Below are 23,232 nucleotides of genomic sequence, written 5' to 3'. Positions count from 1 at the left end.
ATGGAAAGGCCAGAAAATTCTACATATGACCAATTGCATGAGATTCGAGACAGATTAATGGATACAATGCAGTAGCATAATATATGTGAAATGGAGAGACGTTTGGCGTCTTCACAAACAGAAACACACATACAGTTTGATACAGAAGATTCGTTGGAACATTATGAGTACATGATTAGAATGCTTGCATGGCAATGCAAGTAGTGCTGATTGTACATACATTAAGACAACAATGCTTAAGGAGAAACAGACAGAAATATTGTATGGTTGAAATCGTGTTCCTGTAGAGAAAGAAAACAAGACGCTCCTGTTTTGTCCTGTCCACCGATGGATGACGATTGACGAACACACGTGTTTGGAAGAGACAGCGTCGGGCTCTTACAAATACTCTCCCCCAAGACGTGGGTAACGTCTGATTAATCGGCTCGGCTGCTGAGACGACTGCTGACGCAGAGGGAGCGGTGCGGTTGTGTTTGTAAGAGATGGCATTGGGGCGACGGGCTCTTACATTGGCACTGTCTTCTTTTTTTTTGGTTCTGGTTGGTGTTGTTCCTCATTACGAGGGAAGCAGTCAAATTAGGTTTGCAGTAGATGTGAACTTGAGCCTGTTCGAATTGGGCTTTGGGCGTTATCCCTCTGTTGATTATGCTGGTAATCGCCTTCTCCTCTTCAAATCTTTCGTTATATTCAGTCCAATGATAAATTATGATGCTTTTATCATCGTCACCTGTTGTTCTGGTTCCACTTGTAGAGTTGTTCAATTCTCCTTCTTATTACATCTTGTATGAGTTTATCCTGAAATGCATTGTTGGTCAGGAGTTGCTGGACTCGCTCGATTTCCAGGTGTGTCTCCTGCCATGTGGAGCAGTGGGTTATAGCTCTCTTCATATAAGCATCAACCACTGACCGCTTGTAGGCTAATGGGTACTCCCCACATGCACTGAGGCACCACCCAGCGTTTGTCGTCTTCGTGTAGACTTTGGTGTCAAACTGTTCCCCATTTTGGGGCACGAGGATGTCCAAGAAAGGCAGAGTTTTGTTGATTGGTAAAGGTCGTGGTTTCAATGTGGTCCATATAAATATTAGCAAAAAGGACTCCCAGCGGAGACCCCATTGCTATACCGCCACACTGCCTAAATAAGTCACCCATGTGTGAGTGGAAAGGGCCCTCTTTGGTACAGGCTACCAACATTGATTTTAGTGTCCTCTCTGGTATTGGTAGTGGTTCTCGATCGGAGTGGTTTATGCGGTCAAGTATCAGGTCAATGGTTTCGTCCACTGGTATGTTTGTAAACAAACTCTTTACATCAAGAGAGGCGATATCTTCTTCCAATTCTGTGTTATGAAGTAAATCGATGACTTCTGTGCTCAATTTGACTGAGTACTTTGATGGAAAGTACGATAATATAATTCGTTCAGTTTCTTTGCTAACTGGTAGGTGGCCAATGTTGCTTGTGAAATTATGGGCCTGATGGGGTTCCCTGGCCTATGGGTTTCTATTTTTCCATAGCAATATCCTGGTTTTAAAGCACCGATTATTTTGGGGAACTTTATCTCATTTTGCATTTTGTTGGCACATTCGGTAAGGCACAGTACTTTGGTCTTCAGTTCGTTTGTTGGGTTGTTACTGAGGTGATGAAACTTGCTCGCGTCATGCAGGATATTGTCTAGCTTTTTGTCTTATTCACTTCTATCCATGTTGACATAGACAGCGGCTTTGTGAGAGGGTGCGAAAGAAAGAGCAGGTAGACAAGAACTGCTAGTTTATTTAGGACGCGGCCAGCATATAAAGTGGCATGCGGACGTCGGTGTATACGTGGACGTCAGTACAAAAATATATATGTGATCCGAGGTCAAAACTATTCTCTACATAAAACAGGACAGGTACATACAGATAACGTGATAATTAACAATAGCAGATTAGACACAAAAATACTCTGGCACATACACTGTGCAAAAGGGCAAAAATGAATATATAATAAGTGTACAGTTACATAATGATAATAAAGGCTGAGTACCACGACCTAGGGTCAGCTGCGAAGGCACTGTAGAAAATGGGGAGCTCTTCATAGAAAACCCGTTGAGCGGGGACTTTACAGCTTTATCTCCTTTACATATGATGATGCCGGTGTTTTCTCTGAGTTCTTTCACTGCCTGACATAACTCCTGGGTGAGGGTTTTGCTGTGATATTTCCCACTTGCTCGGCTGGCTTCTCCTATGAGGTCTGGGATACACCCAGGCTTAATTTCTGTTTGATTTTTATTGTGCAGTTATTTGAAATTGCTTATCAAACATTCTATGTTTATATGTTTAGCCATTTGGTTAGGCTTCTTGATATAATGACAATTAAGGCCCAGATTTAATAATTTCTTTTGGTTGTCACTAAGGGAATACTGAGATAAATTGACATACCCGTCTTTGCTTTCACTTTTCCGCACTAGCCCTCCAATTAATGTGATTAATTTCTCGCTGTGGCGGGCACTGGTTTTTCCATGTATGTTTTCTATCTCAATCTCACAAACTTGTCTGGCCGTGTGTTGGGTCTCTAAATCGGTGATTGCACAAAAGTGGTTCTATGTTTTCACTAATTCTTGCTTTAAATTTCGTGTTTTACTGATGATTCTTTTACATGTTGTTGGAGTGTGTTTTCGACATCCCTCCACGTTGTCCATGCCCTGCCAGTCCTTTTAATTAAGCACGGATGTATCCCGGAACTCATAGGAGAAGCCAGCTGAGCATGTGGGAAATATCACAGCAAAACCCTCACCCCGGAATTATGTCAGGCAGTGAAAGAACTGAGAAAACACCAACATCATGATACGTAAAGGAGATAAAGCCACTGTCTGTGTCATCATTGATAATGTAAGGGCCCAACGCCATCTCTTCCGAACACGTGTGTGTTTGTGTGTTCGTCAGTCGTCATCCATCGGAGTGGACAAGACAAAACAAGGGCATCTCGTTTTCTTTCTTTGACGGAACGCGATTTCAGTTATACAATATTTCTGCCTGTTTCTCCCTAACCATTGTTGTCTTGATTTATGTACAATCACCACTACTTGCATTGCCATGCAAGCATTCTAATCATGTATTCATAATGTTCCACCGAATCTTCTGTATCAAACTGTATGTGTGTTTCTGTCTGTGAAGACGCCAAACGTCTCTCCATTTCACATATATTATGCTACTGCATTGTAGTAATTAATCTGTCTCGAATCTCTTGCAATTGGTCATATGTAGAATTTCCTGGCCTTTCCATTGATATATGTTTCATCACTGTATGTTAATCATGTCTCTCAATATCCCCATCTGTTTGTCTGCCGACAAACACAGATGCCCGAATCTGTACCTCTGTTTTCCCCTGTCTGTGTGTAGATGCTACCTTACCGCTTGCACACGTCAATAACATCTTCGAAGATTCTGTACATTCATCTCAGTAAGGCACCACCAATAAACCAGTTAACACCCAGCCAGTATGTCACTCAATCTCTAGTCCTTACAATAGAAGTGAGTGAATCTGACGAAAAGCTAGACAATATTTTGCATGACATCAGCAAGTTTCAACGCCTCAGTAAGGGCCCAACAAACGAACTGAAGACCAAAGTACTGTGCCTTACTGAATATGCCAACAAAATGCAAAATGAGATAAAGTTCCCCAAAATAATCGGTGATTTTAAACCAGGATATTGCTATGGAACAATAAAAACCCATAAGCCAGGTAACCCCATCAGGCCCATAATTTCATAATTAACATCAGCCACCTACCAATTAGCAAGGGAACTGAACGAGATTATATTACCGTACTTTCCATCAAAGTACTCAGTAAAATTGAGCACAGAAGTCATCGATTTACTTCATAACACAGAATTCGAAGAAGACATTGCCTCGCACGATGTAAAGAGTTTGTTTACAAACAACCAGTGGACGAAACCATTGACCTGATATTTGACTGCATATACCACTCCAATCAAGAACCACTACCAATACCGGAGAGAACACTAAAATCAATGTTGGTAGCTTGCACCAAAGAGGACCCTTTCCTCTCACACAAGGGTGACTTATTTAGGCAGTGTGACGGTATAGCAATGGGATCGCCGCTGGTAGTCCTATTTGCTGATATTTATGTGGACCACATCGAAACCACGACCTTTACAAATCATCAAAAACCACACATATACACGAGGTATATTGATGATATTTTTATCTAAATGAAAGACAAAAATGAAGCTGTAAAATTAGCCCCAGAACTTAAGAATAATTCCTCCTTAAATTATACAGTCGAATTCAGCAGAGAGAAAACTGTGCCTTTCTTGGACATCCTTGTATTCCAAAATGGGGAACAGTTTGACACCAGAGTCCACACGAAGATAACAAATGCTGGGTGGTGCCTCAGTGCACGTGGGGAGTACCCATTAGCCTACAAGCGGTCAGTGGTTGGTGCTTATATGAAGAGAGCTATAACCCACTGCTCCACGTGGCAGGAGACACACCTGGAAATCGAGCGAGTCCAGCAACTCCTGACCAACAACGCATTTCAGGATAAACTCATACAAGATGTAATAAGAAGGAGAATTGAACAGTTCTACAACAGTGGAACCAGAACAACAGGTGACGATAATAAAACCATCATAATTTATCATCAGACTGAATATAATGAAAGATTTGAAGAGGAGAAGAAGGCGATTACCAGCACAATCAACAGAGGGATAACGCCGAAAGCCCCCTTCGAACGGGCTTAAGTTCACATCAATTGCAAACCTAATTTGACTGCTTCACTCGTGATGAGGAAAACACCAACCAGAACCAAAACAAAGAAGACAGTGCCAACATCGTTTACCGTTTTACTTGCCCTTCTACAACATTAAAAAGATGTCTGCAGGTCCATCATAATAACGGAGCCATCCACCAACACTACGTCGATCATCACAATCAAAAACTGATGACTCAGGAACTATACTCAGTTTTTTTTATGGAGGCGCATTTGCACCGACTCGCAGGGGGTGCCCTTTTAGCTCGGAAAAGTTTCCTGCTAGCTGATTGGTTGCAAGTATTTTGTCCGAATAGCATCATTTTTTTCAAATAATTACCAAGTAATGTGAATCGAAACTTATTTACTAACCTAACTTTCTCCCTCAGATATATGTTTTGTCAATAAATAATGTTAACGAATTAAGAGATTATAAAGTATTGTGATGGTAAGTCTAAATTTAATAACAACATCCGCCGAAGTCAACGACAGGAGCTTGTTCTTGGATACTTTTCACATATTTTAGCATAAAATTACACTAAGATAAAAAAACATGTTATTATAAACTTTCTTTGAATACCAGAATCTACTAAAAACATGGAATTAATAAAACTTGCTTTTGGTGAAAACTTCCGAGGAGGTAAAAGGAACAGCCTGTGGCATTAGATAAAATTTAGATAAAATTACCTAGATAGGTAGGCCTAGTTATTCATATGGTATCCACATGCCAGCAAATGTTGATGGGCGAGAAAACGTTTCAGATACGTATCATCTTTCATAGGCTTTTGTGCTGAAGCCTTATGTTATATCATTATGATAAATATGAAGATGCTATTTTTTCTTTTACATAATAATAATGTACTTCCCTTATTATGGCTTTATTTCTTGCACACATTTCAAACTAGGCTAGCCTATGTCTATGTGTCTTATGCCATTTTTTGACAATTGCAATAAATTTTGCTTAACTCTTTAAGGTAAGGAGTAACAGTAAACAGTAGCTGATGCTTGATATAAGTTAAGCTAGGTGTATGTAGGCCTATGATGTAAGTCCGTATAGTAAGGATTTGCTAATTTTGTCGTAAAGGTATAGATTCTGTTAATAGCACTATTTTCGGTTTGAGGATACTGTAGTGTTCCATAATTTGCATAAAAATCATAATTAAACGAATTCATAATTTCACCGAGTTACAACCACAATACCCCTCGCCCTCTCTTCCATCCCCGCCTCGGTATTTGACAGTAGGCGCATATAGCCTACTAATCCTTAAACGTATGTGTGTATAGTACATTTTCTACTCAGTCACATATTCTTCTACTTCTCAAAATATCCGCAGAAACTCGTGTTAACCTTATATGTGTCCTGAACAGAACGCAAAAAAAAAAAAAAAGTTTTCTTATCTCGCATTGTCTGCTGTAACTTACATGAAAGAGTAAGTTGTTAATTTCTGCGAAATATATTTTTATTAGCGTGTACCTACAAAAAGAAGCCTAGAAACTATTTAATTGCAGATATAGCCATTAAAGTCATCTCAATAATAAAACACTGATTTCAACACATACATAAATCAGGAAAATGCTGCAAGGACAATCACCTGTGATAGTTTTCCTGCCAGGCCACCACAGGCTATTCCTTTTACCTCCCCGGAAGTTTTCACTAATAGCGAGTTTTATTAATTACATGTTTTTCGTAGATTCTGGTATTCAAAGAAAGTTTATAATAACATGTTTTTCTTATGCTTAGTGTAATTTATCCCAATTGGTGTTAAAATATGTGAAAATAAAACAAATTATGCAGCGTGCATCCAAAAACAAGCTCCAGTCGTTGACTTCGGCGGGTATTGTTATTAAATTTAGACTTACCATCACAATACTCTATAATCTCTTTATTTGTTAACATTATTTATTGACAAAACATATCTCTGATGGAGAAATTTAGGTTAGCAAATAAGTTTCGATTCACATTACTTGGTAATTATTTGAAAACAATGATGCTATTCGGACAAAATATTTGCAACCAATCAGCTAGCAGGAAACTTTTCCGAGCTAAAAGGGCACCCCTGAGGGTCGGTGCAAATGCGCCTCGGTAAAAAAAACAAGAGTTTAGTGGAGAATACTAATGCCATCTGTATGGAGCAAAATCTCCACCGACTAATCATAACAGAATTGGTCTGCATTTTATTACAAAGACGGGCCCTGAGCCACCAACTGGAAGCAGAAAGATCCGCTCCCATCTTGTAGGCGGCAAATATCATCCAACACCGAAAGAGCAAATAACTCAATGACAACAACATTTCCTGAATCACGTCTCTCTCTCTCTCTCTCTCTCTCTCTCTCTCTCTCTCTCTCTCTCTTGAGAGAAGGAAAAGGATGTAGGTTCAACAAAAAATGTAGATATATGCATCCTGTAGCCATGAAGAACAAATACCAAAATCAAATACATGTTAAAAATCAAAGTAAAAATGAAGAAAATTAAGAAAGGAACAAAGACCATGAGATGAAAGAAAAAAAGCAAGCCAACACCATGTTATGAAATGTCAGCATCGCGATATAAGGCATCAGCACCTAGGTACAGTGCAAGGAACAAGCAATGTATCTACAATGTCAGGGGATGGTGCAGATACGGTGATAAATGCAGATACACACACAAAATGAATAAATATGAAGATGGAAGACTAAATATATTGGAAAAGTTGGATTTTTTAATGTCCGAATTTCTGGAAATGAAGAAAAGAACAACATATCAGAAACAGGAAAGAGACATAGGAAAATCCTTATTATTACCCATATTAGACAATGGGGATAACATGTAAACCATCATAGTAATGAATGCACAGGGTTTAGTTTCGAGTAACTCAAAAAGAAAAATAGAATTCTCAGAAGAACTAACCCAAACTGAACAAATAGATATAATGAATATAAGTGAAACCTGGTATTCATAAGAGACTGGTAATGATGATCAGATAAAGGGTTTCCAAACGTATAGATCAGATAGAAAAAATAGGAATCAAGGGGGAACCGCGATATATGGGAGAGATGTAAATCAAGGAAAAATCTGTGAGGAATATAGTAACAGAATGTGAATTAATAGCGGTAGAATTTAAATGAAAGATTAGTGAACATCGTAATATACAGACCCCTAATACTAAAGTTTGACATAATAATAGACAAATTGGATGATATATGTAGAAATCACAAAGACTGGACTATATTCCTATCCGGAGACTTTAACTTTCCTTTCGTAGATTGGAAAGAATGAATAGGAGATTGTGGATGTATTTATACATATAAAAAAGAGAGTAATAGTAGCGCAGAAGATAAGAGGCAATTTGAAAAGCTATTTGATATGCTACTAGAACATAACATTCAGCAAATAAATCACCTGCCAACAAGAAAGGATAATATTTTAGACCTAGTATTTGTGAACAAGGTGAATTATGTTAAAGAAATAATAGTGTATAATACAAGTATTTCAGACCATAATGTCATAGAATTAACAGTCCATTCCAAAGCAAGTGAAAACAGAGATAAGCAAGAGATGAAAAAGGGGGAAGGATATGGAAAATACAATTTCTATAGTAAAGATATAAAATGGTCAGAAATAAGTGAAGAATTAAACAAAGATTGGGAAAACATATTCATAAGTGATAACATACAGGTAAATATGGATATATTATATAAAATATTAGAGAAAACAGTGGATAAATATATACTGAAGAAGAGAAGTAAACATCAGTCATGCATACCAAGAGACAGAAGGAGCTTGTTCCAGAAAATCAGAAAGTGGAAAAAAGGTCTTGCAAAAGAAAAGAATGCATGGAAAGTGATGGAACTAAAAAGTAAGATAGAAAATGCAGAACGAAAGATTATACAGTCAAAAGAAAATGAAAAATGGGACTTGGAAGAAAAGACCGTACAAAATACCAAGCTAAACCCCAAAATATTTTACTCATATGCAAAAAAGATAAATAAAAGAAGAGTAGAAATAGGCCCTCTAAGAATTGAAGGGCAATTGATGAAAGAAAAATAGGAAATATGCAACATATTAGCAGAATGATATAAGAGAGAATTTATACCTAGAATTGATAATGAAGATAATGATACAGAAATAAGAGATGAAAACAGTGAATATTTATCGGACATAGATATTAATGAAGCCGATATTGTGCAGGCTATTAATGCAATTAAAAATGGATCAGCAGCCAGACCAGATGACGTCCCTGCCATTTTGTTAAAGAAAGTAGTTCATTCTATCGCAAAGCCGCTTGCAATATTATTAAGGCAAAGTGTAGATACAGGCAAGATTTATGATGAACATAAATTAGCATATATTACCCCTATTTTCAAAAGTGGATCAAGACTAGAGGCAAGTAATTATAGGCCTGTGAGTCTAACATCACATATTATGAAAGTGTATGAAAGGGTAATGAAGAAAAATATGATGAAACATTTAATGAAAAATAGTTTGTTTAATATAGGACAACATGGTTTTGTACCCGGAAAAAGTACACAAACCCAACAGTTAGTCCACCATGAAAACATATATAAAAATACGATAAACGAAAAAGATACAGATGTGGTTTACCGAGACTTTGCAAAAGCTTTTGACAAGGTAGACCATAATATATTAGCGAAAAAATTAGAAAACATAATATTGTGGACAAAGTGGGAAGATGGATAAAAGAATTTTTGCAAAACAGAAAACATAGTGATTGCAAACGATGAGAAATCGGACGAAGCTAAGGTAATATCCGGTGTGCCACAAGGTACGGTGTTAGCTGCATTGCTGTTTGTTATTATGATTGCAGACATAGACAGTAATGTTAAGGACTCAGTAGTGAGAAGGTTCGCCGGTGACACAAGAATAAGTAGAGAAATTACTTGTGATGAAGATAAGAACTCGCTACAAAGAGACCTAAACAAAATATATGAATGGGCAGAGGTAAATAGGTTGGTATTTAACTCTGATAAATTTGAATCAATAAATTATGGTGATAAAGAAGGAATGCTATATGCATGTAGGGGACCTAATAACGAGACAATCGCAAATAAGGAAGCAGTTAAAGACCTTGGTGTGATGTTGAATAGGAATATGTTATGCAATGATCAAATATTAATACTATTGGCAAAATGCAAAGCAAAAATGGGAATGTTGTTCCGGCACTTCAAAACAAGAAAAGCCGAACACATGATTATGCTTTATAAAACGTATGTATGTAGTCTACTTGAATTTTGCAATATGATATGGTACCCACACTACCAAAAGGATATTGCACAAATAGAGAGTGTACAAAGGTATTTTACAGCTAGAATAGAAGTTAAGGACCTAGACTACTGGGAAAGACTACAGTTCTTAAAATTATATAGTTTCGAAAGAAGAGAATGCTACATGATAATACAGGCATGGAAACAGATAGAAGAAATTACCGAAAACCTCACTGAGCTAAAACTATCAGAAAGAGCAAGCATAGGTAGATTAATAGTGCCCAAAACTATACCAGGAAAACTAAGGAAAGCACACAGGACATTAATCCACTACGCACCAGCATCGATAATGCAGCGTCTATTCAGTTCGTTACCAGCTCCTCTGAGGAACATATCAGGAGTGAGCGTAGATGTGGATAAGAATAAGCTCGACAAATATCTAAGCTGCATCCCAGACCATCCAAGATTGGAAGGGGCATTAGCAACTCTCTGGTAGACATCAGAGGTGCCTCACACTGAGGGACCTCGGGCAACCCGAACAAACTGTAAGGTCCCTTACCCTTCATCCTTTCCCCGTAATCCGTATCCCCTCACCCTATTTAAATTTTCGTTTGTTGCCAAACAACCAGCGTGCGTGGTTTTTGTTTCCATTATAGTTCATCTAAAAATTGTTGATTATTGTAAATCTTTTTGTAATGTATTATTTTAGTACAAATTAAATTCAGTTAAAATAATTTTTGTACTTTAATTTGATTCTTTGTATTTAAATGTATTCATTGTTAATGTTTTTGGACACTACAATTCTGTCCGCACCATGTAATAAAACATAAGTAGGCAAAGAAAATTTAGTACACCTTGAAGAGGTCACGACAAGTGACAGAAAAGCTGTGTTGTGTTCCCAGTAAATATCCATCAGTTACACCTTGAAGAACGTAGAAGATTTAGAAAGTACTGTGAAACTAATAAAAAGTTGATCAACAACCAAAAAGCCATTGAATTCAACGAAAATTGCATACAAGTAAAACTTTTGCCCCAAAAGCATATATATATATATAATATATATATATATATATATATATATATATATATATATATATATATATATATATATATATATATATATATATATAGATTATAATATATGCACATATATGTATATATATACATATATATGTGTATGTGTATATATATATATATGTATATATGCATATATGTATGTATATACATATATATATATGTATATATATACATATATATATGTATATATATATATATATATATATATATATATATATATATATATATATATATATATATATATATATATATATATATATATATATATAATATATATATATATATATATATATATATATATATATATATATATATATATATATATATATATATATATATATATATATATATATATATATATATATATATATATATATATATATATATATATATAGCCAACCCCTGCTATTCGAAGTCTTGCAATTTGCTGGTTCACCAGTTTGCGGATATTTCTGTGGAACTTATCCCTAAATTATTCATGAAAAATTCAGAAATTTGTGGACTTTTTTTGTAGAGAAATATTCAGTAATTAGTGTATTTTGATGTTATTTTCATGACTGAATGCATTTTTTTAATGATAAAGACATGGTTTGCTAATTTTCAGATATTAGTATTAAAGTAAACACAGTATAATATCAGAAATGTATTTTATTTTATGTATTTATGTAGGGGGAGTCTGAATTTGGCTTTCACACTTAACTGTAAGCCATATATTTTTAAGGGTAATGTTGTAAGATGACTTTGAAATGAGACTAAAGTGTTTTGGGATGATAGTTTAAGGTATATTTGGTGTAGGATAATAGTTTAAGATATACATTTGGTGTTTGAACCATTAAATAGGCAGTTATAAATGTTTTTACAGGTAGTCTTTGGTGTCTGACCTCTTTAAATATGCAGTTGTAAGCGTTTTTAGGGGGGTGTCAAGTATTTGCGGATTTCAGCTATTCATGGGGGTTGTGGTACCTATCCCCTGTGAATACTGGGGGTTTTGCACCTACCTTTGAAAAAGTTGCAAACATTGGTAGCCAACTGCAATGGCCTTCAAGATTCTCTCTCTCTCTCTCTCTCTCTCTCTCTCTCTCTCTCTCTCTCTCTCTCTCTCTCTCTCTCTCTCTCTCTCTCTCAGACTCCTCTTCCTATTTCTAAGGTGTGGAAATCAAAACCTATCATACAAAAAATAGTTTATTCTTTGAAGCTAACATATAACAAGTTAAAAACATAAGAAAAATGCTAAAAGAACCAAGAAGAATGCAAATGATAAATGAATATCTTCCCCAACAAAACACCTTAGCAAACAAAAAAATTATAGATGAGATTCTTCCCCATTTCACTCTCTAACCCAGATAAGTCTCCGTTGTGAGTATGTCCTTAGTCATAGTTCCTTTTAAATGACCACTCCCCATAATGGCTACGTTACATGCATGTCTGTGCATCTGCAAGACTATTCCAGCCTAACCATGGCTCCATTAAAACATCTGTCAAGGAAGAAATACCCCTCATTAACAACAAAATGGAAAAAGGTCTTTCATACTATCACAACACCACGAACACATGTCAAAACACTGATAATAAAAATGATGTAAAAGATAAATCACTAAAGTGATATTCATGCCTGTGTTAACACTTGTAAAGGTTAGTAATTTTAAAGTTCAGTACTCACTCATTCAGCAAAAAGGAATCCTGATTCCTGAGTGTTCCAGTACATCTAACTACTCTGACTTTTCATAAAGGAATGAATAAATCTTTACAAGAGCCCTTCTCACTTAGCAATTTTTACAACACGAACTAATACACACTTTCATTTAACACACCTAGAAATCCGATTAAAACTGGACCCAAGGCTTCTAGAAAATTCTGTATAGAACAGGGACAGAAAGCTCCACCCAGACGTGGTGATGACATTTCGAAATTCAAAAGGTTGGTGTACGAACAATGCTGAATTATCAGACATCCTGGTCACATTCTTATACCTGTGAGATTTGCTAAACGTTGCAAGAGGTCATGTGTCGTGAGCATGTACAGAAATTCCTGCTTTCTCAAGTGCACATATATATGTATATATGAATGTATGTATGTATGCTTAAAAAATCACAGTAGATGCACGTGACCAGTGTATAAGCGAATCCCACAGGAAAATGACAGGTAGAAGTTCAGTACCAAGCGCTTTCACATTTATTAACACATCGTCAGGGCATGAATGAGACACAGTCTTTCGAAAATCAACTAACATTGCCTCTTTTCTTCATTATCATTCCAATCACCATCAAAATGTTAAATTCTCTGTCTTTTCTGGAATGTTCTTAAGGGCTTTACGTGTTTGTAGCCGGCAGTTCATTGATGCTGAGATCAAAACTATTTATGATATTGCTTTGAACTTAAATACCCAAGGACCTTTGTAGATGTAGCATGGAAAAGAGCCAGGAAAACATTTTATTTAACTGATAACAAACTTGGATTCAGCAAGCATAATATTCTCAAATTACCTTATGATGAAAGGTTTTTACAAATTCCTAGGATTTTAAAGCTTTTCAACAAAAATGTTTTCAGTAATTTTAATGTTAAGAGTTTAGTGATAAAAAATTCTCCTAAAGATGTTTCTGGCTGCATCTATGAAATTCCTTGCAAAAAATGTGATAAAATATATTATGGACAAACTGAAAAATCACTTTCACAACGAATTGAACAACAATATTCTGTGAGAACTGGCCAAATATTGAATGCATTATTCGTACATATGAGAGATTTAGATCATCCTCTTAACTGGAGTAAAGCAAGACCTTTAGTCACGTGCAATGACACAGTTAAAAGGAATATCATCGAATCTTGTTTTATTAGGTCAAATAATGAAAGTGTTCTAAATTTAAGTCTTGGTTTGTTTAAACTTGATGCCTTCATAATTAAAAAAGTTGTTGATAAATATATGCAAAATTAATGTTCATTTTTATATGTTTCTGCAATGTGAATGGGTAAGATTCCGTTTGCCTTATGGTTAAGTATATATTTGGATTAGTTTGTGACCACGTGATCCCGGATTTGCCATGGATTAACCTTTTGTTTTTTACCCCCTGGCAATTAACCATCTGGTATTCAAGGTTATACATGTTTTTGGATTTTGTAAGCCTAAACTTTAGTATTTCTTTTTGTTTGGTCTTGGGTCCAGTTTGTGACATCTCGATCCCGGATTATCCTAGATTATCTTTCTGATTATTACCCTTTGACAACTGACCATCTGGTATTCTTGTTCTTTTTGTTTACTTTGTAACCTTCTTTATATCTGTGTCTCATTCGTGCCCCGACGATGCGTTAATAAACGTGAAAGCGCTTGGTACTGAACTTCTGCCTATAGTGTCCAAAGGGTGAAAAGACCCACTAGGTATTTTTATCACGTGGGGTATGGAGACCCATGGGCTGTGGAGGCATTCTTGTAAAGGCCCATCCATTCCATTTCTTTGAAGGGCTATTTTGTGGTGGTGCATCAGTGTTGTACTTTGCTCCTGGCAAAGGCCCATCCATTTCTTTTGAGGTCCTTTTCACAGTAAACTTTTTCTGGGGGAAGATAATGAAATTTCAAGTGGGTCAGGGGATAATATTTTCTATGTGGGGTTTGTTTGAGCACAGGCTTGAAGACACTGGGGAGCTCTTGTAGGAGGGTTTGTAAGTCTATGGGGCTCATCAAAAAGGTTGATGGCTGCTTGAGTGTGATGGTGTTGTGGTGCAATCTGGAAGGAGGCAGGTTCCAGGAGGCAGTGATGGATGGCATCTACAAGTAGCCCAAAATGTCTTAGGTTTCACCCCTGAGTAGGGGCATGTGGATATTAGTGTTGAAGTCCCACTGGTAGTTTTTATCCATTTGGTGGAAGATGAGGGTAAAGCGACTGTATGATGGTATTAAACTGTTGTTGGCAGCCACAAGTTGTCAGAATTTGGGAGCCTCTGGTGGCCTGCTGCTGATGCCAGGAGAGTGTATTTAAAGGCACCTGTGATAGCTAGAAACTTCCTGCTGGAGACATGGTTGTTGATGCAGAATCTGGTAAAGCAGAACACTGGGGTTGTGGCAGCCACTGTAATTATAGTGGGTGGCCACCCTGCTCATTTTTTCATAAGCTGCACCCAGGGCAACTGGCCTTGTTGCTTCACTAATCTTGTTGTGGTGTATGAAGAGGATGGGTGGTCGGGGGCAATCTTTTTGACTGTTGGAAGGGGCATTTCTACCCTTCATCACCTTTGGTCAGCCCATCGTTCTCTTGGTCCTGGTCCTGGTCTCCACTGGCTTCAGTGATGTTAAGGATGTGTGTTGCCAGACAAGTTACTGGAAGCCCCCAAGGCCTTCCAGCAACTTGTCTGGCCTCTTTAGGTTAGCCATAGGTGTCCCTTCAGCATTGGGGAGGGCAGTCCAGGTATTGCTTGTCAATCACTGGGGCCATATATCCCCCACCGGGTCGACACTCTTGGGTTCTCTGCTGGTGTCAAGGTCATGGCTGTGTCAGGAGGGACTCCAGTTCATCCCAGGGTGCCCTTGCTGTTATGTACCTCATCAGTGTTTTGAGTAGGTCAAGGGCTTAAAAGGCATAGACAGATGGTGGCAGGGAAAATTTGGATGTTAAGATCTTCGGCTGGTTGTTGTATTTGATTCTCTTGTCCTTTGGGCATTGAGCCAGCACATGATCTGGGGAGAGAGGGTATCAGGGATCACTTAGAGGACATAGTATGCCTGCTTCATTGATCTAGTGATGTTTCAGATGTGGAATTGCATGTCTGCCGTTTGGGACCATTCGTTGAGAAGGGGATAGACAAAGGTTTATGGCATTTGTGTTTGCTTGTTTATTGTTAGACATTGTTGTGAGATTTTCTTACCTGATCATCTTACAGCAGTAGGCATGCCTATAGTTAGCCCCTTAGTCAGTCAGGGTTTAGTGCAAGAACTGTGTTGGGTGTACTGTGCTATTGAGATTATCATAATCTCTCAAGAGAGAGTAAAGAAAGAGCTGAGTGCCATATTTAGCTAAGCCAGTGGCTTTTTGTGTTAGGAAGCATGGCTGTAGTTAGGTTGTGAATTGCAAGGTTGACTCAAAAACCATACTGTCTTTACCTGTCTGATTAAGGATAACATCGTGCTCTCAAGAGATAATGAAGCCATGGCGCCCATATGATGAAGTAATCTACAACTGTGTAACTATACATTGTCTGTGTCCATATTTTATGAGTTTGTCAATATAAAAACAAGTGCTTTCTCTCACGAGTTCTTCATGTAAACTCACCTGCCATTTGGGTTCTGCCTGCACTCACGGGTTGATATATATATATATATATATATATATATATATATATATATATATATATATATATATATATATATATAATATTCATTGAAAGCAATTGCTTTTGTGGCATCAATGGGTTTTTTGTTGGAATCTTCATATCATTGGAATTTTTGCTGATTCTCAGGCGTCAATCTTTGGTGAAGAACACACAAACTTTTTTGTTCCATTTATTGTTTTCTGTCATGACAGCTGTTTCTTCACTCTGTGGCATTTTCAACTAACTTCTGGTTTACAGTTTGAATTTACGATCATTTTGTCTCTACATGCAGACGGAAAAGTAGACCTGACCTGTGACTGGTCCAGGGATTAAAGGGACGAACCACTTTTAGGGTAGAAAGGTTTAGGCAACAGAAAATATGAAATGGATATATATATATATATATATATATATATATATATATATATATATATATATATATATATATATATATATATATATATATATATATTTATATTTTATAATATGATTTTGAGATGCTGTTTTTTCTTTGTTGCAGGTGACATATATGTTATGTATTCTGATGTAATTTTTCTTTCCGCTGTTTCATATGTTGTGAGATATAAAGAGGTGGCTTGGTAATACATGTATTTGTTTCATGGGAGTTAAAAGGTAGAGAGAGAGATATTTTGGAACCATTATCAGATAACCACATCCTGTGTTGACACAGCTGCATGGGACCAAAGGGAAGGTGTATTGGAAGGTCCACTTTGCCTATCTTTGACAAGCGACAGTTCTCGGTCAGAGTCCTTGTTACATGATTACCATGTACAGTATGTCTATTCTGTAATTATTATTTTTCTCTATGTCTTATTATGTATTCCATAATCTGAGCAGAAGGATAAGGGAGGGGAGATAAGGTCTGACATGTTGACAGGGCTCTTACCCAAAGTGCTTGCAAATTTATTTCTGTTTACCCAGGTGGTTAACTAAGAACAGGAAGTGTCAATCATTCGAGATAGGCATCCATACTCTTTTCCAAGTTTGTGTATACCCTGTGTGTATGTTTCATGTATGTATACCCTATGAGTATACTTTGTGTATTCTGTATTCTGGGAGGTGTTCTAAAATGTAGAATGAAGTGACTAATTGGCAATTTAGTTTGAGGATAAAAACAGGATTACTGGACTAACAGAGTTAGTCTGCTAAGAGGTCTCAAAGACACAAAGTCCCCCTCTCTCTCTCTCTCTCTCTCTCTCTCTCTCTCTCTCTCTCTCTCTCTCTCTCTCTCTCTCAATTCACATAGAAAGGTATAAATTGGTTGCTCTCCTGAAGTTTATATATTACAAAAGGAGTAAGGGAATGTGTTTATTTGCTTGTATTGTAATCATGTTGAAAACTGAAGTATTGTCGTTTAGGAAGTTGTAGAAAGATGTGAATTTAGCCTTTCTAAAAAGTGAAGGTAATCTTTTGAGAGATTGATATAACCTTTAATCATATTTTGTCTTAGTGAAGTTGCTGTTGGTATATTTCCATTTTTTTGCATATTTCGTTCATATATGTCTGTGTTTTCCTATTACTCTCACAAGATTATGTGTTTATAATTTCACAGTGTTACCCAAAGTTTTGTGTCGGTGATTACTTAGCGTTTTGTAGGTGTTAGTTTGCATTGTTGAGATTTCAGCGCATACTTATTATTGAGATCAGTGAATACCTGTGTTGATTCCATTTATTAATGTTTTGATGAACACTTGGGCTAATTGCAGATGTTCAGGTTTACATCTAAAGCTTGAGCGAGAGTTCATGGTTTGAATTTTACTTAATTAAATTGATTCCATGATAAATTAAAGTTTTGTGAATTAATTTTGTTAAGAAATACTTAAATCTTACACTGTTGTCAAGTAATAGTAAATCTTTTTGAGACTGTGAACTCTGCTTATAACTTTTGAACTTAGAAATAAATTTGTCTGTTTAAAATTTTAAAAACAGTGTTTCATTTTGACCACCAGTGATTAGAAATATTGGTGTGTGTGTTCAAGGTAAGTGGTATCTCTGTCGGGTTCTCCTCTGTCAAAGAGAGGTAGAACCAGGGAAACAATTTTAAGGTATTCAGTCTTAATATTTTTGTTATGAGGTTGCAAGTGTCTGGCTGAAGTGAGGTAAACTTTTTGGTCTTATTATTTGTGTAATAACTAGGTACTTGATCACTTTGTGACTAATGATAATATATATATATATATATATATATATATATATATATATATATATATATATATATATATATATATATATATAATATATATATATAATGTATGTATGTATGTGTGTGTATATAATTACTTTTCCTGATTTTTATATAGATTTTTATATATTGTTTTTGAAAACGTCTGCTGGTGTTGGATTAATGCACGACAGTTTTAAAGTAATACTTATCATTGATGTTACTTCATTGTAAGGGAAACCTTGGACTTTAAACTGATACTTGTTCTGTGCACTACATGTTCAAAGTTGTGTTTGTGGTAATGTTCCATCACCATCTCCTGGGTGTTTTCATTCTCCATATATTTGGTTGGTGCTACCAGATTGATTTATTTTTTTTTTTACAGATATTCTTCCACACTCTTTTCATGTATTTGTCTTCATTCATTTTTCTTGTTTATCGGAATTTTACTGCACGTCTCTCTTCGTGGCATCTGTTTTATGTATGGGTCTTGTCGGTGTGTTCTGAAAAAATCCTTTCATCTGTAGTATGTTATGTAAACCTTTGAAATGTATTGTTGGTTTATTGCTCGCAACCCACCTTCGCTTAAATCTATGGGAATTGCATCGTACTTTTCACCTTTTATTACGGAGGGAAGTATCGTCATTTTTCATTAAAGTTAAGTATACCTTAGTTTTACCAGACCACTGAGCTGATTAACAGCTCTCCTAGGGCTGGCCCGAAGGGTTAGACTTATTTTACGTGGCTAAGAACCAATTGGTTACTTAGCAACGGGACCTACAGCTTATTGTGGAATCCGAACCACATTATAGCGAGAAATGAATTTCTATCACCAGAAATAAATTCCTCTAACTCTTCATCAGCCGGCCGGGGGAAATGAACTCCGGCCCATCGAGTGACAGTCTGAAGCTCAACCGAGTCGGCCAACAAAGGGCTCGTCATTTTTCATAAAAATACAGCTCTAAATATTTTTACTTGGCCCCGCGCTTAGGTGCTCCATAAAGATGATTCCTTACCCCCTGAAGAGTTTTCATTCCTTTACCTTAATAGATTTTTTTTTAGATATTAGGTATGCAAGTTAATTTCCAATGATAATAATCAGTAGCAGTGATAATAAACCAAGAGTCAATGCTTTTTCAGCTCCCATCTGCACTTTCAAGTATATCATTTTGGAATAACCCCACGCCGTTTTCCATGGGTAAAGTTAAGTATATCTTAGTTTAACCAGACCACTGAGCTGATTAACAGCTCTCCTAGGGCTGGCCCGAAGGATTAGACTAATTTTACGTGGCTAAGAACCAAGTGGTTACCTAGTAACGGGGCCTACAGCTTATTGTGGAATCCGAACCACCTTATAGCGAGAAATGAATTTCTATCACCAGAAATAAATTCCCCTTATTCTTCATTGGCCGGTCGGAGATTCGAACTCGCGACCAACAGAGTGATAGTTGAGAACGGAACCCGCTCGCCCAACGAGGAACTGTTTTCCATGGTTTCACGTTTGCTTGGCGTAGCTCGAAGTATTCGCCTTTGTTCTTATCTAAGTATGTGGAACTTTACTTTCCGTTGTGCTTTCCGAATTTTCAGTCTGCCCCAAGCGAGAAGCAGGTTTGTTTTTACTGGCAAGTAAAGTACGCCTTCACTCCCCTAAGAGTTTTTACCGTTAGAAAAAAAAACTACTGCAGATTACCTGAATGTAGTTCCAGTTTATAAAATTCTTATATTTTCTAAGACCATTTTTTGCCTACTTAATGAAAAATCCCTACCTTCATGTTTTCATAGGTGTTAAATAAAACAAAGTTTGTTGTGCTCTTTGCTTTTAGACTTAGTGCTCATAAATCCACATTGTGACCAGTTTTCGGAATCACACTTTTTTTTTCTTGCTCTCTCGAAGTATTTCCAGAAGCCAGATCCGATGTCCTCTTCTCGCTCCTCAGGCAATTACCGGAAAGGATTTGGATTTGAGAGAGAGAGAGAGAGAGAGAGAGAGAGAGAGAGAGAGAGAGAGAGGGGGCTGAGGGGTAGAGAGAGAGAGAGAGGGCTGAGAGGGAGAGAGAGAGAGAGAGAGAGAGAGAGAGAGAGAGAGAGAGAGAGCACCAGCCAAAGGAAAGAAATGCTGAGCAACGTTAGGAGAGTGAATGTTTAGTTGATAAGCAATTCCCTGATACATTATCATATAATTAAAATAAGTTATTTTATCAGTATAGATTACGCATTTCATTTTTATTTACTTTATGGTTTATATTTAAAATATTTATATTTGAAAGTATATATATTTTGATATGTATTTGGAAAGATTTTAGTTTGTTTTATTCCGACCAGAAATTTATTATTCTCAGGAATAACAACAAATATTTAGTGTTCTGCATTGAATGAACTGTACTTGTACATATCTGACTGTACCTTATGCTGTGTAGTCTGAAGGAAACACAGAAGTAAATGATGGGGTATCTAGACAGGTTATACCTACACTACATCTACATGTGATCTCTAAAATCAGATACATTTATTATAACATATTATATTATTTTAGGAGATAAAATATATCATATATACTTCGATTAAGATCTATCCGTTTACTACGCTTAAGGTTAAATTATGTTCTAGAGACGATGGCCATCCGTTAATAAAGGTACCTTCAGTTTCTCAAGCGTCGAAAGACTCGTTTTTAGATTTATATTGTATTCCGTTGAGATCACTTTTTCGTCACACCAAGTTGTGCTTTGAAAATGTGACCTGACTATGCTTCATATTAGACTATTTTTATCTTAGACTTAAGGTGTTGTAGTCCATTATTATGATATTCATTTAAGATACTTCAATACTCTCGAGCTGAGGAATCAGATCAGGTTTTAGGCGAGAAGAAGTTTGAAAGTTAGACAGTTCCTGCAGAACACACCTGAATTACCCTTTTGATTAACGGAGAAATTGTTCGGGAAACCACGTCAGTCGGTTCCTCCGAACTCTCCTAAAGTGATAAAGAAGTTTAATTTCGTTCCTTAAACGTAAGGGGCCATCACTAACGCATTGCCACACCTCGGGATGAATGTCTTCCTCAAAATCTTCTTTTGGATTTTCTTGCTGAACCTCTTAGCGCTTCCCCGTCTCCATCATGCGCATCAAGAGGTTCAAAGTGTTGTCCATGTTTTGGGAACAAGAGCCAGATCCTTTGCAAGACCTGAAAGAAGAAGAGCGTAATTGTATATTTCTGGGCAAATGACCGACATTAATACCCTATGTCCTTTGACTTAGTGGTTCCTCGCATAGGAAAGACTTCTTTTATTCGATTTTGGGGCTACCACTCATACAGTTCATAATTTGAAGTGGAAAGTAAATGTCTTTTCCTTCCAAAATAAAAAAAAGTTTTTCTTGAACTGAATTTGAGATCACAAGTTCAACGAAGTAGATTTTAGGTAAACGCGATGGAAGTTTCTTTTAAGTGAAAAATCGTTTTTCCTGAAATGAGAAGACTTTGGAGATTTATTAGTTCTGAAATAACGCCAAAGAGAAATTTCCACCTCGCCCCCCATTAAGGATTGGTTTAATGAATTTTCAGTTACTGAGGGTTTTCGCTTTAAGTCAGACCAAGTTAATTTTTTTGTTTGTTAATTTCGTCCAGTATATAACTTTAAAAGTTCACAATACACTTCCTGATAATTGACATAAGAAGGTTTCCTTAGCATTTGAAGTTACCTAGTTTCGACTCTCAACTTTACAGTCTTCTTGGAAAGTCCCAGTTGGAAAGTGGGTGCAGCCTAGAAAATTAAGTGACATAGAAAGTTGTACACTGAATTCTTATCATGAAAAAATTTCTTTATGCTGTAATTTCCTTCCATTATCCAAGAGAGAATTTTGTCGTTATCTGTAGTGTCTTCAGAACCGATATTGCTAATTAGATATATATTCAATATTTCTCACTCGTTTTATGGTTATGTACATTTACACATACCGTACCTAGATAGATCCCTAAATCTTTTCTGGAAGAGTGTTCTTCCAACCCTGTTTCCATATCCTCACACAGTTTATTCTCCGTTTGTTCTCATTTTAAGAACTTGTGCATACTTAGGTACTTGTACCAGACCCAGACTTAAAGAAAATTCGCCTAAAAAATTAGAGAAAATGAGAGAATTTGGATTTCCTTATTATACCTTAGGGATCTGTTCCATTCATCTTGTGATTGAGGGCCTCTGATTGCTGCGGGGTAAATGGCTTCTTGTCCTCCGTCAACGATGCTGGCATCGCCCTCTGTCAGCTGGCGCCCGTAATAATCGGACTGGCGAACCGCTGCAGGAATGTTGACCCCCTGTCCCGACCTGTTGACCAACCTCTGGCCAACCATACGAGGGCGGTCGAAGAAGGTAGGCCGTAGGACGGGTTCGCCTTGCTTCCGGAAAGGACCTGCAGAACCAGGAAGTGATGCAAGTTGAGTGCTGTAGAGTGAAGTCTGAACAACTTTGTTCTTAGAAGTCATAAATATATTATTTGCTAAAGTAGCTCATTTGTTGTGAGAAAAAAAATCGGACTTTATCTCACGATAGTATGCCCATAAAATTTTATATAAAAATGCCTAAAAGTGTGCACAAGTACTGTCCCAGTGTTATGGAATATAATTAATGTTTAAAAGAAAGGTGGCAATTATCACTCGATCTCTGAATATATGAAAATGGAGTGTATGGCGGTTTGTTACTAAAGCCCCTGCTAATTCCTCTCCTAAAATCCATTCGATAA

General features: G+C 36.7%; 1 protein-coding gene and 1 long non-coding RNA gene across 2 annotated transcripts in view; one reads left to right on the top strand and one right to left on the bottom strand.

Annotated features, from left to right (window-relative positions):
- LOC136834379 (uncharacterized) overlaps window positions 1–23,232 on the top strand; it is a 46,485-nt gene that overhangs the window by 6,651 nt on the left and 16,602 nt on the right. The window lies entirely within an intron of this gene.
- The window catches only part of LOC136834373 (uncharacterized), an 84,374-nt gene continuing 81,446 nt past the window's right edge, over window positions 20,305–23,232 (bottom strand). Inside the window, exons 3-4 of the mRNA XM_067096928.1 lie at window positions 22,653–22,902; window positions 20,305–21,682 (exon numbers count right to left, since the gene is read on the bottom strand). Of these exons, the coding sequence (XP_066953029.1) occupies window positions 21,595–21,682; window positions 22,653–22,902 (338 nt within the window). The 3' untranslated portion in view covers window positions 20,305–21,594. The remainder of the gene's footprint in view (window positions 21,683–22,652; window positions 22,903–23,232) is intronic.

Source organism: Macrobrachium rosenbergii, chromosome 4 (assembly GCF_040412425.1).
Source record: "Macrobrachium rosenbergii isolate ZJJX-2024 chromosome 4, ASM4041242v1, whole genome shotgun sequence".
Classification (NCBI taxonomy): Eukaryota; Metazoa; Arthropoda; class Malacostraca; order Decapoda; family Palaemonidae; genus Macrobrachium; species Macrobrachium rosenbergii.
This window is presented reverse-complemented; position numbering and strand designations above follow the sequence as displayed.